Source organism: Gobius niger (assembly GCF_951799975.1).
Source record: "Gobius niger genome assembly, chromosome: 18".
NCBI lineage: Eukaryota > Metazoa > Chordata > Actinopteri > Gobiiformes > Gobiidae > Gobius > Gobius niger.
In genome coordinates this window covers 13,883,663-13,900,312 of record NC_136869.1, presented here as the reverse complement: position 1 = coordinate 13,900,312, position 16,650 = coordinate 13,883,663, and the positions used below count along the sequence as shown (strand labels likewise).

Below are 16,650 nucleotides of genomic sequence, written 5' to 3'. Positions count from 1 at the left end.
CATTAAATTGTCTCAGATAAAATTATTTAAAAATCCACATTTTAAACATTTTCTTTATAAAAGTTTAACACATAAAACATAATTTTAACAAACAGAACCAGTAGTAAATGGCTTATTAAATGCATAGCATTTTGGACACACAAACTGTACTTTTAGTACAATGAGAAAACTGATCTAAAAACAGAGAATGCATAGTATCAAACCATGAACATTTCTTTAACTGTTATTGACCCTGAAACACAACAAACACACTTTCCCTCTACCACACCTCTTTGGTTTAAAAGTAAAAAAAAAAAAAGTTTTTCAAGTGCGAAAGACACACCTTATTTCCACACAGTGGATCTGATTTAAAACCTGATAGCTGCATGGTCTAAAGCCAGGTACAAAAAACTTCACTTTGTATTAAGACCTGCAATAATTTCCCACATTTGCTTCTCCAGTTAAAATCCCCATTGGAAAGGGGGCTTTCCATAACAAGAAAAAATCAATAATAATGCACCAGTATTCAATTGTGACATTGATATGGTTTGACAGGAACTTTAGAGAGATAATGGAAGGCCAACATTATTTTGTCCCTTTCCTTTTTTCTGGCGCTCGTTCATCCATCATTTCCTGGATTGGCAGAGTCTGCTCCTGCAAAGTGCTATGGGTAATCGAGTCCTCTGTTGAGCTGCTTTGGAAAAACATGGCTGTCTCTTGGGCCTGTTCCTGTACAGGGCTCCCGAATGCGTCCTCTGGTCCCATCTCCTCGTTACCGAGAGACGTTTGACCGACATACACCACGATGACATCTCCACTGAAGTTCATGACCTGACCGCTGGAGATGAAGGTGGTGTTGTGGTTTCCAGACACTTGACCTGCAGCAGATACAGAGGTAACAAGCAATTCAGTATCGTTTTCACTGAGTACTATGTTGTCAACAAATTACTCTCAGCATAATACTATTACTTCAGCTAAGTGAAATTCTTCACTTTCTATCATTAGATTTCATGTCACACAATAGATTGGTGGTTCTCAAGTACTACCGGGAGAAGCCCAAATGTCACCAGTAATATGCATCATAGTTTGAGAACCACTTTTCTACATTAAAGTTGACCCAGTGAGTTGTAGGCACTGAAGTAGGTCTTCCCCCATATGACCATTGTCTGTGGGCGGAATGACCAGGATCACCACAGAAAGGCCAGAATACACCACAATATGATATTCCATTTTCCCTTTTTTGTTTTAGTAACTTGCACATAAAGCGTGAGAAAAGTGAGCGCTTCAAAAACAAAACTTTAGCCAAGGTCATAAGATTTATAGACTGAATAATGGGGGAAAAATGTTGATGCCTGAAAAACAAAGCAGTATAAAATATTAGTGGTAACTTTTGCCACTACCAATGAAAGGCCAGTGCTGGCATTGAATATGAATGAGTAAATCCCTACTTGACCCTGTCGGGCTCCTAATTTGCCCACTTCCCGTCTGAAAATCGGAGAAAAAAGCAAGCCGACCCGGTGACTAAGAGCACACGTCTGTCTGCTGGCCTGAACACACTCATATACACGTGCGCTTGGAGGCGCTGTGAAGGTAAACAGCCGCTCAAAGACTAGACCTATAAAGTCATAAAGGCAAATAAACTCACACTTTTACTCCAGAGCCTGTCTGTGTTCTCTGTCCAAAGAGAGTGTTTTCCTGGAATACCAGTCGACCGGGGGCTACATGAAGCAAACAAAATGGCGTTCACCACAGTTTTGAAAACAGATCTTCTTGGAATCTTGCTGTTTATTCTTTGTTAATGCCAAGTTGATTTTCTGAGTGCGTAACAATAGCAAGACTGACCATTGTTGAAAACTGTGGAAGCTTTCTCCTCTGCAATTCCCTTTATAAAACTCGGTTTGCGTTTTTTTTAGTCAATTCAAATCCCTCCTCTTGTTATTCTTAAGCCGTTTTCACCCTGAGGTTGTTTAGTTGCGCGTTCTATTTATAGATATTTTTTTTAGATATTCAGACAAAAGGGGATAGAGAGTAAGTAGATACTCCAATCATTTACTTTAAACATATCTGCTGAGACCATTTTACCTTTACTAAACGATTTTAGTCACTTAATGGGTACAATTATGACTTGATTTTACAGTGGTTGTATTTGAATCAGTTTAATTTAGTCGTTTTAAAGTGGGATGTTGCTGACCCCTTCCACTTTAGTGATGGTGTTTTGCAATAAGCCGTTTTATATTTTCCTCCTCTGTGCACAGGTGACAGTAGCCCGATTAGCGGGAAGCCTTTATTTCCAAACACAGTGTGATGGGAAACGCTGCCCATTCTCAGTCTACTTGTAATTAGAGCCACCAGTCATCAGTAGGTTTAAAAAAGATCCTCACAAGTTTGCGTGTTTGTGTTGGGAGGGCAAGGCCTTTAAAACGTATTACTCAAGCAGGGCACATCTTGCTTCAATTTAAGTTGTGGTCAGTTTGCACAACCCTCTGAAGCCTTAAGTAAATAGCTAGACTCACACACTTTGACAAACAAGGAAAGGGTCGTATGAAGACTTGCTACGGCTTCAGACAATATAACAGTAAAAAAGAAAACATCTCGTGCTCTTGTGTGGTCTCCTGTAACTTCGGGTCAGACCGTCAGTGGCATTATTCTTGGAAACGCAATAGGAACTTATTGCCATGCCCCAGTATCAAGTGATAATTCTGATTGTACAAGCAGCAATACATAAATGCTTCCCAGACATGTATTTTTACCCCCCCCTTTGGCAGAGGATAAAGGCTACAGTGGGAACAATTCAAGCTCATGTGTGTAACAGTAAAACTTTCCATCTAAACCATAAGAAATTTCCTTGTGTTATTCTTGGCGAAAAGAACCACCTACTTTGTGGAAAGGGGATACGACTGTGATGCAGTTGAAATGATGCATATGCGGCTGCCGAAGTGGTCAGCGCCTACGTAAATATTTGACACTGACATAAAATGACAAATTTAAATGCATTGTGTAACTTTCTGATTCATAAACAGTTAGTGCTGCACGGTAATTGGACTTTTCCTTTTTTTCGTTTGCTTCCGTTCTGTTATGGAAGTGTGTGCACAGTGGTCGGCGCACTTGATTTTTCAAATACTAGGCTGTGAGTTTGATCTCTTTGTGTGGAGTCTAAATGTCTTTCCCACGCTGTTGTGCATTTTCCTTTGCTCACGCCCACCACCGCCATACATCTGCAATGAGTGATGGAGGATCTGCCCCGTGTGGATTAAATCGTCCCGTTGTGTGTCAGTTGTTTGTTAAATACCCTATATGGACAAGCACATTATCATCACAAGTGAATAAATTATGTAGCTCAGTTGATCCCATTCTTTAAGCAAAGGCCGGTGTTTCAATTCCCTCTTCCATCAGGCCTTGGGCAAGACAAAGCTTCTATAATCTTTTACACATGTTAAAACATTGGTTCGGTTGCACATTTTACAGTAATCTCGCGTATTTAATCCATCTCCCTTTTCTAAACTTGTTCTGATCCTGTCCGTCGTCAAACTCAGTCGCAGTAGAAGTGGGATGACCGTAGAGATTAACACCTATGTTCTAATAAACCCTCCTAAAGTCTGTACACTGTTGGATGAATAAATGGCCGTATCAAGGTGATGGTTAATGGTTCCTTGACATAAAATGCTTTGTGGTCAATGAGGTACAAAACCCACCTGAGGTATTAGTTGGCTCTATCAGCTGACTGTGGAGACTTTCCGGTGGACACTCCAGCTCACAGTCCCCTGATGAGAGCTTACTCGTCCCCTTCTCCTCGTCGGACTGGTCCAGACTGGATTGGTCTTGATAGAGGTCCCCCGCAAAAGAGGAGGTCATCAGGGGCCCGACTGAGCTCCCTGCTGATGTTCTACTGTTGTCTATGGAAGGCGAGTTTAAGCATTTCAGTTTGTAAGGCTCCTCCAGTTTTAAATCAACCGTATCAGATACAAGTTTGGTGTCCGCTTTGGACAAGGGCAGACAGAGTTCGGTGTTAGACGGGCAAACCCCGGAGGACGGTAGAGATACTAGCGATACAACTCCAGTCACAAAATCTGTCCTCAGTTGTTTGCCGCTGTCTCTCTTCCTCTCCTCTCCGTCTGAACCTCCGCAGCAGCACGTGCCCAAAGATCCAGGGTCCACCGCCTGGCTACAGTCTTCGTTCTCCCCCACCTCCAGCGGCTCCTGCACTGAGGGCACACACCCGCACAAGGCCGTGGGCGTGCTCACCATCTCCCCTTCATCGTCGGACACTTCCTCGGGCTCTCCAGACCCCTCGCTCAGGTCTAAAGAGTGAGTCTTCTCCTGAGACGCTTCCTTCTCCTTCTCCATCCCTTCCACTGTGCGGGGCAGAGGGTCTTTCACAGGGAGGGCAGTGGGGTAAGGGCACAGCGGCTCATCGGTGGGGGTGTTGGGGACTTGACAGACAAGCTTAGTGGTTTCGCATGGCGTGCTCTTGGGAGCTCCTGGAAGTCCTCCGCTGTGGTAGAGAGGGGCCAATGTCTCCTGAAATAGCAGAGAAATAACACTTTGTTTTGTTTTACTGAGTCTCAAAATTATGCCATGTTTTAACAAGTGCAACTGGTCTGGTCTAGTGCAGCCACTGAGGACCCTTCTCTAGATCTTTAGCAAGGAGGGTCAGTTAACCTCTTAACCCCCGCCTGAACCGAGTGCTTTTTCTCCAGTTGAGGATCACAGTGTAACACCTCATTTGAAAGCTAAGACCTACAAAACTCATCTAAGCTTCTTCCTTGTTTGTGTAATCACGGTCTCATCCTTTTTGTGTGTGTTTTTTTATCACGTTTGACATGTTTTGGTCACATCTTTGGGGCTTGATCACAGTGACATCACACAGAAAAACGAAAAATGAACCAAAACGCTACTAAAAAGCTGTGGAAACATGACAAAATGGTGACGAGAATGTGGCAAAACCAAGACAAAAAAGCAATGGAAAAAAACTCCAGAAAAAGCAACAGAAACACAACAAAAAAATTGACAAAAATGCAACAAAAAAGCAATGAAAATATGATAAAAGTGAAACAAAAATGACTAAAACGTGACAACAAAAACAAGCTTGAAGATGAGTTTTGTAGGTCTTAGCTTTCAAATGAGGCATTATCACACTGACCTAATAGGCTGTGAGCTCCAGGTGAGAATAGGGATGGGATGATAAACAATAATATAATTAATTGCGATAAAAAATGCTGCAATTAATCAAATTTTTTAATTAACGTGATTATCGTGCTAGAAGATAATCCATCAGACAACCAGTGCCGGTAACTTTACTAGGAGTGGGTACGTCTCCATGGAGATGTGACTAAAGTCAGCAGTATTTAAGATGTCATCCAGGATTTGGATGAGGTTAGTTCCTCATCCAAATCCATTCTTTGTTACCCACTGCAGAAATAGCATTTTCTGTGTTGAGCTCCTCATAAGCTGCATGTTTTGTATTGATGACAACAGTAGAGTCCAAAATGTTACACAGTGTGCCTTTAAATACGTACTTTATGTCTCACTTGTATGACATTTACAGCAGACAATGAAAAGGAATATTTAATAATTGCCCAATCCCCATCATTTCTGCAGTTTCAGTGATTTTTTTTTAAACCATAGGCAAAAATCGCGATAATATAGTTTATTGCAATTATTTTGTCTAATTATGACCCCAAATTTCATTATCGTCCCATTCCCTTGTCGAGAAGCTTTTAGATTTGGGATAAGCTGGACAAAATGTTCTCGGTTAAGTGTGGGATAAAAGGTTAAAGCAGACCGCACATTGGCTCCCATAAATGATCATAGTTTACTGTTATTTACAAATTTGGAGATAACATTCGGAAAATGGATCTCTTACTTGTTGTATCCTCGTCCTCTTCAAATTCTGGACACAGGAACGCAAGTTTACTGGACACAAGAAAGCAGACCTAAACTTTATTGAACAGTTGAAAAAGGGCAAAATACAGTGCATGAACTTGTTTCAGACCCATACCTGAAAGTAGCTTGATCTTGTCTTTGTAGCAGAAGAGCAGGAGGATGAGGAGGCAGAGCACAGTGATGACGCACAGCACGGACACGATGACCCAGGAAGGAGCCGCACCTGTCGCACATTTACATTTTCACTCACAACCAAAAAACCCCACAACAAAACATGTAAGCAATGCATTTCAAACGCTTTTTAACGGTCTCTGCGAAAGTCTTAGATGTCAGGCGCGTTTATGATTAATGTCTGGTGCATTTGAGTTTTATTTATTGTTTACGGCTTTGTTTTTTCCCCACAGCCTTACCAGAGACAGGTGGTCCGCACACTGCATCGTCTTTAGCGCTGCCAGCTTGGATCTCCGTCCTGCCTTGGGCTTTACAACTGCAAAATGGAAACAGCACTGTAGGTAAGCAGTTTTGGGACACAACTCACGACTAACATGTATGGATTAATGCCTTAAGCTCATATTTATTCAATCGTAAATCTGTTGAAATAAATATTGAGGTTTTTAACGATCCATTTATATTATCTCATAGTCTGCATATTCCTGTCAATTGAACCTGGTCCCGATATGGGAGGTCACGGCGCCTCTAATTACGCACTGACAGAAAAAATTTGTGGAGAAATACACTAGTGACAGTTGAGGTGTTTATGTCGCCTTTGTTCCCTCCTCGTCTGTAAACACAACAACAGAAAACAGGCCCAGATGTGGGAAGAGTGTTGCTGTCTGTCACTGATCGCAGCCACAGATCCGGAGTCTGAGGCCGGACCGGCGTTCCAGGGGAAGTGGTGTGGACGTTAGTCACAACTAGGGCTGGGTACCGTTCGTTTTTTTTCGATACCACTACTTTAACGATACCTGCTTTTCGGTACCGGTGCCTTAACGGTACTTTTTTCGATACCTTTGTTATTTTAATTGAGTTAAAATAATGTATATAAAAAGTATCATTCAGGAGAACAAACAGCACACCGGCACAAACACGTCACATCAGAAAACAGGCCGCAGCAGCGTCACCTGTAACTTCATTTTTTGAGCAGAATTCCCACTAAAGCAGTGATAAAAAGAGAGAAAGGACGTTATTACCTTCTGCGGTGCAGGGACAGATCCACATCAGGCACCGTTTTCTTTCAGCTAAACTTTTCTAAACACACTGCGCTGTTCGACAAAGTGAAAGCTCCTCACACGTCAAAGATCTGTTACATAGTGGGAGCGCTCACTCTGTCACTGAAAATGCACCATAACTGTTCCAAAAATGGCTAATGCAGAGTGAGCGCTCACCTTTTCCAAAAAACAATCTTTGATCCCAAATGCTCCGGTGCAGCCATTTGGTGCAGCATGGAGTTGTAAACAACAGTGCGTAACTTCTGCGGGGCTTTCGCTAAAGGTAAAGCCAATGTGTTTCTCGTTGTCATAGCGTGTTGTCACTAACGTGTTGTCACTGCTTTTCTATTTGTCTGAGAGCTCTAGATTCTGATTCAGTCCTGGTTTAGTCCTGGTTTTTAACCAGTTTACTGTAAGTCCTGGTTTAGTCCCTGTTTAGTCCCGGCCGGCTCAGACGCGGCTCTGCCATCTCTGATAATGACTGAAGTGTGAGTAAGTTACAGCTTTGCTTCTGCATTTGCGCTGAAGCTGCTCATGAGTTCAGGCTTTTTTAGACTCACTGCGGATAATTTATTGACGTTTGGAGAGAAAAAGTACCGAAAATTAGCACCGAAAAAAAATAGTTTTTCGATACCGCCCCCTACCGGAGCTTTTCGGTCGGTACCAAGTAGGTACCGTTTAACGGTACCCAGCCCTAGTCACAACAGAGCCCAGGCACTGACGCAAAAGGCTCGCTGGATTTGCCCCAAGTATGCAAAAATGGCCCGAGGTGTTATGATCTACTCATTTGCCCCATCAGCAAGTTGGAATGCCTTTGAAAAGAGAGGTTTATTTATGATGTGCTGCAGGGGTGAACTTACTTAGTCCAGGGCTTGCACTGATCCGCACTGTCTTCATTGGAGAAAAATCCTTTCTTACAGGGACGGCAGGTGTTCTTTCCCTCTATTATTTCTGGTGAGGCAAAGCAATAATATTGAAATGGGTTTGTTTTACACACTTAAAAAAGTCCGTGGTGTAGAGGTCATACCCAGTCCGTATCCGCAGGTGGGGATCTTCTCACAGTACTCACAGTTAATGGGAGAACATTTAAAGTTGGGACGACAGGGACACGGCTCTTCGGCCACCAAGTTTTGAGGCCTTGGCACAAATCCTTTACCTGGATGTAAAATTCAACTGGTAAATATTGGATTTTTGCTGTTTTGATATCTTTTCTGTAGACGCTGTGCTGACCTGGGTCACAGTATTTCTGTGGTGTACAGCTCGTCTTTGTGGTCCACCCGGGCTGGTATTCGTCAGCGTTGCAGGGGACACAGATGGTGTCTGCTTTGTCATTGCACTCCTCAAACAGGTGAGTACCTAGTGGAAAACGATACACATGGTTCAACTTGTTTCCTTTTTGTCATTGTGTACGTATATAATTACGTGAATGTAGCAAAAAGAGACCAGCATTTCCATATAAGGGAATGTAGTATTGGTCACTATAGGACTAAAAATGTCAACAGTCTATGTTTAGCAATAATGTTGCACTTTCTGACTTCCTTCCTCTTTTATCTTTTGGGATCATCATCATCCTATTTTTAGTTTGTGTGTAATCCACATGTTAAGTCTTTCCCCTTTGGACGCCTACCAGGAACAACCCATAGAACATAATTGCATAAAAAAAAATCGGTGAAAATAAATCCTTGAATCCTATTGGTCAATATAGTATGGGTTGTGGTGGCCCCCACCTACTGTCCCCTCTGTTACTAGCGAAAAAACGGAACCTGTTCTAATGGTCGTCAAATAACGTCTTCAGTGATATAGCAGAGGTGTCAAAACACGTCATAAGGATACAAGGGGGGTCGTCTTTATGGGGGAGTTAATGCATGTGCGTCACATTCATGTAGTACATTTTGAACTTTTACCTGGTCTGCACTTGCTGCAGCATCTGGAGTCTGTTAGATACTGGTCATTCTTACATGTTGGTTTGGAGTCGCCCATCTACATAGAAAAAGAAAAATATCCATGAGACTGCAGCTAACAGCTGTTGAAACTTCAATAGTTGTTAAATATGGAAAATAATGGTTAAAATTTCAAACAAATAACGAAAGGTGCTACAAGGTGAGCTGTGTGACTTTAGATAAAGGTAGTGTCTGAACTGGTAGAAAAGCTCTTCGCCGCATGTGCTGAGGTAGCCAACGCTAATGTTGTGATAAAACTTAGCCAAAACCACAGAGGCTATATATACATTAAGAAAATACTGACCTGCTCCTTTTTCTCATGCTTCTCTCTCCAAGTTTCACATGAATTGTCTTAATTTCCTTTTTTATAGGACTGCAAATTATCCTCTTTTATCAAACCCAAGCTAGTCATGTGATAATATGAATCATCATGGGGCCTTTTAACCCCCACCTGAACTTAGCACATTTTCTCCAGTTTGGCTTTACCCGAATCTAGAAGAAGACTCAAATGATATCGCGAAAGAAAAAGTGCAACAAAAAATTGACAAAAATGCTACGAAAAAATTATAAAAATGCGTCAAAAAAGTAACAGAATAATGTGGAAAATATGTAGAAAAAGTGACAAAAATGTGACCAAAAAAACTTGAAAAAGATGGCTACAATGAGGAAAAATATCTGTTTAGATAAGTTTTGTAGGTCTTAGCTTTCAAAATGAGGTGTGACACTGGCCTATAGGCTCCAGTCTAGTGGCTTTTAGATTTTGGGTAAAGCTGAACTGGAGAAAATGGTTTAGGCGGGGAGTTAGGGGTTAAGTGTAAGCGTTGGCAGCGTTGTAGCTTGCGCAGAAAAAAGAGGGTCATTGGATTGTTTGTTCATAGTATTAAATAAAAGCAATATGCATAATTTTAATTTTAAATGACTCCTCTAGTCATTTATCCTGATTGCTCTCACTATATTTGGACTATTTTCTCACAACATCACATCTGCAGCCCTGGCTTTTAATTAGCCTCATTTAGTTTTACAGCAAACCGCTCTCACAATAAAAGCTGAGGGATAATGATGCAGCTCTCACAGCTCTGGCCACAGAAATAATGAGAAGCATGTGTTTGTTCGGACCCAAACGACAAATCTACACAACAATGACATCTTTAAACAGACATGTGCGAATGGCTCTCAGGCGGAGGCGGTCGACTGTGTAAGTGGACAAGTGGAGTTCGCAGGAAGCCAAAGGAATGCTGGGAATTGTAGTCCTTGACCGCCAGATCTAAACACTCGGTCCCAGTTATGCACGGCAGTATATTTTTCTTCACTAAATATATAAGGCAGAGGAAGAGAGGCGATCCACCCTATATGATTATAGGTTAAGCCATGTCTAAGATAGAGCATCTAACCTCGGAGCCGACTGCATCCACTTCATATGGGTGTTATTATGGGAGACAGGGAGAAAGAATAAACAACCTATAACTATAATATGTCTAATTCAACTTGTAATGCTAACTTGACATCATCTTGTTGGACATGGTGAAATTACCTCTATGAATGAATGTGATAAAGCAGCGTGATTACAGTGTATGCCTGTAAATGGCCATTGCAATAAACATTTGTTTTAGACGTTGCTTTTGGAGACGCTCATAGTCAATTCACAATTACATGCATTGTTCATTCCCCTTTCCAAACCTGTCGAGCTTAACCTCTTAACCCCCGCCTTAACCAAGTGCTTTTTCTCCAGTTCAGCTTTACCCAAATCTAAAGGCTTACAGACTATAGGCCGGTGTAACACCTGCAAAACTCATTTAAACTGATCTTTTTCTTTTATGTTTTAGTCACTTTGTTGCCACTTTTCTGTTGCTCTTTTGTGGCGTTTTTGTCACTTTTAATCACGTTTGTCACATTTTTCGTCCAGTTTTTGCCACTTTTTCGTGACTTTACTTTACTGTTCACTTTACTGTTATTCATTTGTTGCTTTCTTTGTCACTTTTTTGCCACTTTTCTGTTGCTCTTTAATGGCGTTTTTGTCACTTTTAGTCACATTTTTCATGTTTTTTGCCACTTTTTCATTGCTTTTTGTCCCGTTTTTGTTGTATTTCTGTCACATTCATTCAGTTACATATCACACTCATGCACAGGCAAGATGAGCAAAGTGTCATGCCCAAGGACACAACCACAGTAGGCGATAGCTAGAGCTTTGCCCATAGCCACAAATCCTATGACGTTTGTAGTCTTATTTAATTACACAAAAACAGACTGTTTACATAAATGAACATAATTAAGAATACTTTTATTGCATCTATGGTTATTTAAACACTTCCTTTGATCTAATTTGGCCACATATACACATTGCCTTCGTGATTGCACATAAATGCCTTATTGTGTATCATGTCTTTGTGTGACGCTGGCCTAATCCAGTTATAGAAGTTGTGCTCTTTCATTTGTGCTTATGCTTTTATGCATCCTTTTTTTGTTTGTGTGCAGCTCGACTGATCCTATCAAAGAGGAATCTGATGCTGAATACATTCCTCTGTGTCAGGGTACAACCTGATTTGCATAACTGCCACAGCCACTGGCACCGAGTCAAGAAGAGCAGCGCACTGTGACTTCGAACCCTTCAGGGATTTCGGGGGGTAATAAGGTCCCTTAAAAAGACTATTGCACAACTTTTTCTTTAATGTCATTAGTGGTTGAATAGGAGCAACTGTATTTGTGAACAGGAAGTAGTTAATAACAAAGCAGAGATCACCAAAGATTCTTTCAAAGAAGTCTGAGTCTGAGCGTTTGCATTAAACCACAAAACTGCTATGCCCTTTCAGGTGTGCAAATTGAATAATACAAATCCTGCACACAAGATTGGAAAGTTGGTTTAGGCATAAAAGACACTCCAATTGCTGTAACTCTGAAATGAATTCTTGTTAGAAATATATGTTGTTGTTTTTTTTTGCTTTTTGCATTGATGAGGGTCATTGTTTTTGACTGGACACCTCCATTATAAGCAGGGTGGGCTTCAAGGGAAAAAGGTTGGGAACCACTTGCCCTAGCATTGTGTCCTTGGATATGATTTACTTTACTCCTGTGGCTCATTCCAGACACAGAGAGGGCATCTGGTGAGAAAAACCCTATGATAAAATGGAGCAGCCGACATATAGAAAATAAAACATGCATAATGATATTTAATCTCATGAAAAGTTAAAATATTCATGCCCGGTCTTTTGGATTGTAGTGAAAAGCATACCCTCTTTCAGATTGCTTGCTTATATGCACAACGTGGAGATGAATCGATGTATAAAGGCGGCATTGGCAGAATGGCTGTGAATACAAGCAACATAAAGCACTGGGGATGCGGTCCAAACCAAACACAGGAAGCACTCGAGACAGACAAGTTTGTAAATTGAACAGTCCTTAATTCATTCACAACTCGCTGACTTTTACAGCTCTGGACATCTTGAAGTAATCTGCTGTTGCCTAATGTCGCGCAGACAGTTTGAAATAAGTTTGGAGCGAACTGGAGCGTGGTGGTTGCTTGAAAATATGAAGGGGAATTCTTTCGGGGATGTTGTGAGTCAGAAATGGCAAGACCACCGCAAAAGAGCGAGAGCAAAGAGCGAACTTTGCAGCGTCATCTGGAAATAAAACACTTAATCCCTTGGGACTAATTCACTTGTTTACAAATTAAAATTGAATGATGATAACATACGACAGATCACAGTCTACTGACCAAATCTAGTGATGTGTGTATTGGCGCTAAGAGGCACTTTTCCCACCTATTGGTTAGTGTTATCGTTCTCTGGGGTATTTAACCAATCACAATGAAGCGTACACTTTCAGAAGAAGCCAGTGGTTTCAGTCCCTATGTGCACATTAAGTGTGTTCCAAAGCTTATTGTCAAGCCCTTTCTTCTTTCCCTGCAGAAGTTTTCAGAAAGTTGTCAGGCTTGATTATATTGAACTGAAGGCATCCCGTCCAAGGATATTCTTTGATTCAAAACCACCCAGTGCAGATGAAATCCTTTTGTTACAACAGAACACACATCTTGCACAAACAAAAGTGCATTTTAGTTTGGATAAAGTTTAGTCCTGCCTTTGGCTTTGGGTGAGATCTTGGTTATTCCTCCTGTGATGTAGACCTGGCTTAAACCTGACTTGCATTGGTTGTGGTTTATTTTGAAAGAAGTTTGACAAATTCAGTTCATGTGAAGTCTATTAGGCCAGTTCAGTTATATTTGGTTTTGATCTTGTGTTGTTCAGTTCTGATTTAGTCCTGACTATTTTGGGGTAAATCCTAGTTAAGACAAGTTTAGTCTTGCCCTTGTCCTGGTTTATAGTAGTTGTTTATATATAAAAGGTTTTCACTTGTGCAATCTTAAGCCATAACTGAAGTGCCTTACAGTAACAAGGCAAAGCAAACAGGGAGTGATGGATGCCTGGTGCCCAGCAGTCCCACCACCACAACCACAACTTGTAAACGTCTCCACCTGGGCAGAGTTAGCTCCTGGGAATAAACAACATTACGGACAACAACACGTCACGGACCATTCACTTTTACCTTTCAAATAAAATCAACTCCACAGATTATACAAACTATAACTAATGTGCGCCGGGACATGCTACAGCGGTAACTTCAGCTGTGTGTTGTATTTCTGGTTTCCACAGTGGCTTTTGGTGACTGTGCCTGAGGTGCAGGATGAGACATTTGGTCAGCGCTGGACCCCCCGTTGGAAGTGGATACAATGTTAGTGTGGTAAGACTTGGAAAGGTAGACTAAACCCAAACAAATAGAGCCATGGTTAAGAAAAAGAGTTATGACAGTCCCCTCACTCATTTTCCTCACTGCAGGCAAGTCAAATGACATGCATTATAGACCAGTCAATGTGATTTAGCTGCAGAAACTCCATGGTCCGACCAAACAACACACATTAAAGCACTGAAATTGGCCTAATCTGGAGACCTGTATAATAAAAATCCAGTGTACTGTTTGGGCCAGTGCCATGTCTTTGGTTAAATAGAGAGCAATTTATCAGGAAAAGCATCTGACATGAAACACAATGTACAAATCTGTCTATATCCATCGCACAGCAAAAAGCCAAATATGTGAAATATGTGTTTGATTTGCAAAAGCATTCCCTTACCTTGACATTCAGCAGAAGAAGGAGGCACAGTATCCATCCTCTGAAAATCCAACTCGAGAACAACTTCAGCTTCATCTTTGCAACTTACACGCACCGATATTACACTAGATAAGCCTGTGACTTTCTCTCACGTATTGATCAAAAGGACTAATTCATTGTGGACACTTGGTTACAGGCTCCTCTGCCGCGGGACGTCCCACCTCGGCACAGCGACCATGTCCCCTCTGCTCTCACCTACGCGTGTGAGAAGGAGCAGCGTGTAGCAGCTTGTAAAATCCGACAGAGGAGCGAAGAGGAAGGGCCGGACTCCTCCCACTGTGTCAAGGCACGGAACAGTTGAGCCCTCCCCTTGGCTGCATGCTCCACTCACTTTCAATCAATGTGTAATCTGATATGGAGCACCAGGTAGGATTTGGACACATGTGAAAATACTAAAATAGTGCATTCATTTAGAAATGTTCAACGTAAAGGCCACTTTTAGTAGGCCAGCTATTCCCTCTGAATAGGAAATGTAGATTGTAGAATATCATGTAGAAATGGCAGGTTCATAGTGATTTAGGAGGGCAAGACATAGAGTTAGGGTCATACTTAACCTCTTACCCCCACAATATTTCCACCCCAAAAAAGGCATTAAAATAGCACCGAAAAACAAGGGTGAAAATGCAGCAAAAAAGTGACCCAAAAACAGAGACAATAACATGACAAAAAGTGACAAAAAAGCATCAAAAAACGTGCAAGAAAAGCAACAAAAAGTGACCCAAAACAATGTGACGAAAACAAGACAAAAAAGTGACAAAAACATGGTGAAAATACAACAAACAGTGACAAGAGCATGATAAAAAAAAGTGACAAAAACGTTGCAAAAACATGATATGGAAGTGACAAAAAAGTGGTGAAAATACGACAAAAAAAAGCTATGAAAAATCAACAAAAACCCAACAAAAACAAGTTCGGTTCAGGCAGGGGGGTAACAGGTAAACAATCTCTTTCAATCTATCATGGTTTGAAAGCGGAAAAAATGGGGTACAGGACCTTTAATAAAAATAAAATAAAACACACATCCAACTTTTTTCTGAACTTCTTTTGTTGAAAAAATTTAAAGCATGCTTTTTAAACATGGCTAGTGTATATTTAACATTAGTCGACAGAAGCAGTGCCTTGGCAGAGGTTATCTAGTTCTGTGACTTCATAAAAGGCAAAGTTGTTGATGATTTTCCGAGATAGAGGCATTTTTAGCTCGGCAGTTTTATCATGGAACTATATGGGCAACATTTCCTTTCCTGGTGTTGGCCAATGATTATTTACAATATTATTTTTTTTCAATCAAATACAACTTTCACAAAATGCCTCCAGGAAATAGTTGTTCCCAATAAGAAACTGCCAAGAGGGGCGGATTTGCCACTGAATTTGCATGGCACACCCACTCTGGAGCTCCATATGAGGGAAAGCTACGAGGAAAAAAAAAAAAAGCAAGAAGAATAGTTTTCTTTTCAAAATGACAGTTATGCAAATATACGGCTCAGGTGAAAACGTAGGGGAACGTTTTGAACAAGAGCTCGAGAATGGTGCTGGGAAAACATGCAAAATGGAGGGTTAGGAGCAAGCTTTGTAAACAAGATTGTAGAAGAGTAAAAAAAAAAAAGGACTTTTATGACAAGTAAACAAATGAATGTGTACTCAGTGGTTACATTGGCAATATTTAAGATTGTTAGGGCTTAAAGGGGGCTGTTGAAGTCCTAGTTTGTATGAAATTTAGGCTTTAACTTTCCTTAAGTCCTGATCAGACCCCATAGGCTGATATTTATTTAGTTCAGGGCCTATTGTACAGCACAGTTTAATAGAGGTCTAATGCTTTTTAAGGCTGTGTCAGTGAAAAACTTGGATTGTATGTTTATTAACTGCAACGTTGAATTCTATCCGTCATCTTTCCACTTGTTCCCATAAAAACGTGCTGAGGGAAGCTGTTTTGCGGCTGGGGCCTCGAAATTTTCACAGTAGCAATTAAGCGCCAGTTTGGAGGATTTTAAGTGCAGCTGTGGCTTGACTCAATCGGGCCGTTAAAAAAAAAAAGCGCTCATGGAGGTCAAACAAACTCACCTAAAACAGAGACAAGTAGCTAAAGGGGCTAAACTTCAAACAACAGAGTTACAATGTAGTCGAAATGTCGATGGGGCTGCAGACTTCAGACACCACGCTGCTTTACGACAGCCACACTTGAGCTGACCTAAGTTTGACTTGTGCTTTGTAGTGACTAGTAAGTGGGCTGCGTTGCTAAGCGTGACAAGTCAAAGTTCATACAGGAGGCCTAGTCCAGAGTCAGCCTGCTCATGGCTCGAAAATGAGGAAAAAAACAAAACAAACACCCATATTTGAATGAACACTCTACTAATGAAAAGGAGAAGAAACTAGATGGTTTTATTCAAGTGATTAAACCTAGTGATGTGTTCTGTTTTTAACTTTAAAGGGGCTAGATGTAAGTTAGCCATTTTGCACTCACTACTGCCACCTCAGGTCATACATG

The 16,650-nt window shown here is 41.1% G+C and overlaps 1 protein-coding gene across 1 annotated transcript; it reads right to left on the bottom strand.

Moving 5' to 3' along the window:
• Positions 1 to 103: 103 nt before the first annotated feature.
• On the bottom strand, positions 104 to 14,411 carry tnfrsf11a (tumor necrosis factor receptor superfamily, member 11a, NFKB activator). Its single transcript, XM_079575813.1, has 10 exons — positions 14,130 to 14,411; positions 8,975 to 9,050; positions 8,301 to 8,426; positions 8,098 to 8,226; positions 7,931 to 8,021; positions 6,273 to 6,349; positions 5,978 to 6,085; positions 5,843 to 5,892; positions 3,672 to 4,497; positions 104 to 857 (listed from the first exon to the last, which is right to left on the bottom strand). The coding sequence occupies exons 1-10, from the start codon at positions 14,202 to 14,204 to the stop codon at positions 565 to 567; spliced, it is 1,851 nt and encodes a 616-aa protein (XP_079431939.1). The 5' UTR covers positions 14,205 to 14,411; the 3' UTR covers positions 104 to 564.
• Between the last annotated feature and the right edge of the window lie 2,239 nt (positions 14,412 to 16,650).

Excerpts from the sequence above, each read along its gene's own strand:
- tnfrsf11a (XM_079575813.1), bottom strand. The coding sequence starts at position 14,204 with ATGAAGCTGAAGTTGTTCTCGAGTTGGATTTTCAGAGGATGGATACTG. Across the intron at positions 9,051-14,129 it reads TTCTTCTGCTGAATGTCAAG|ATGGGCGACTCCAAACCAAC; the intron begins GTAAGGGAATGC and ends TTTTCTATGTAG. Across the intron at positions 4,498-5,842 it reads AGAGGACGAGGATACAACAA|GAGACATTGGCCCCTCTCTA; the intron begins GTAAGAGATCCA and ends CTGCTATTTCAG.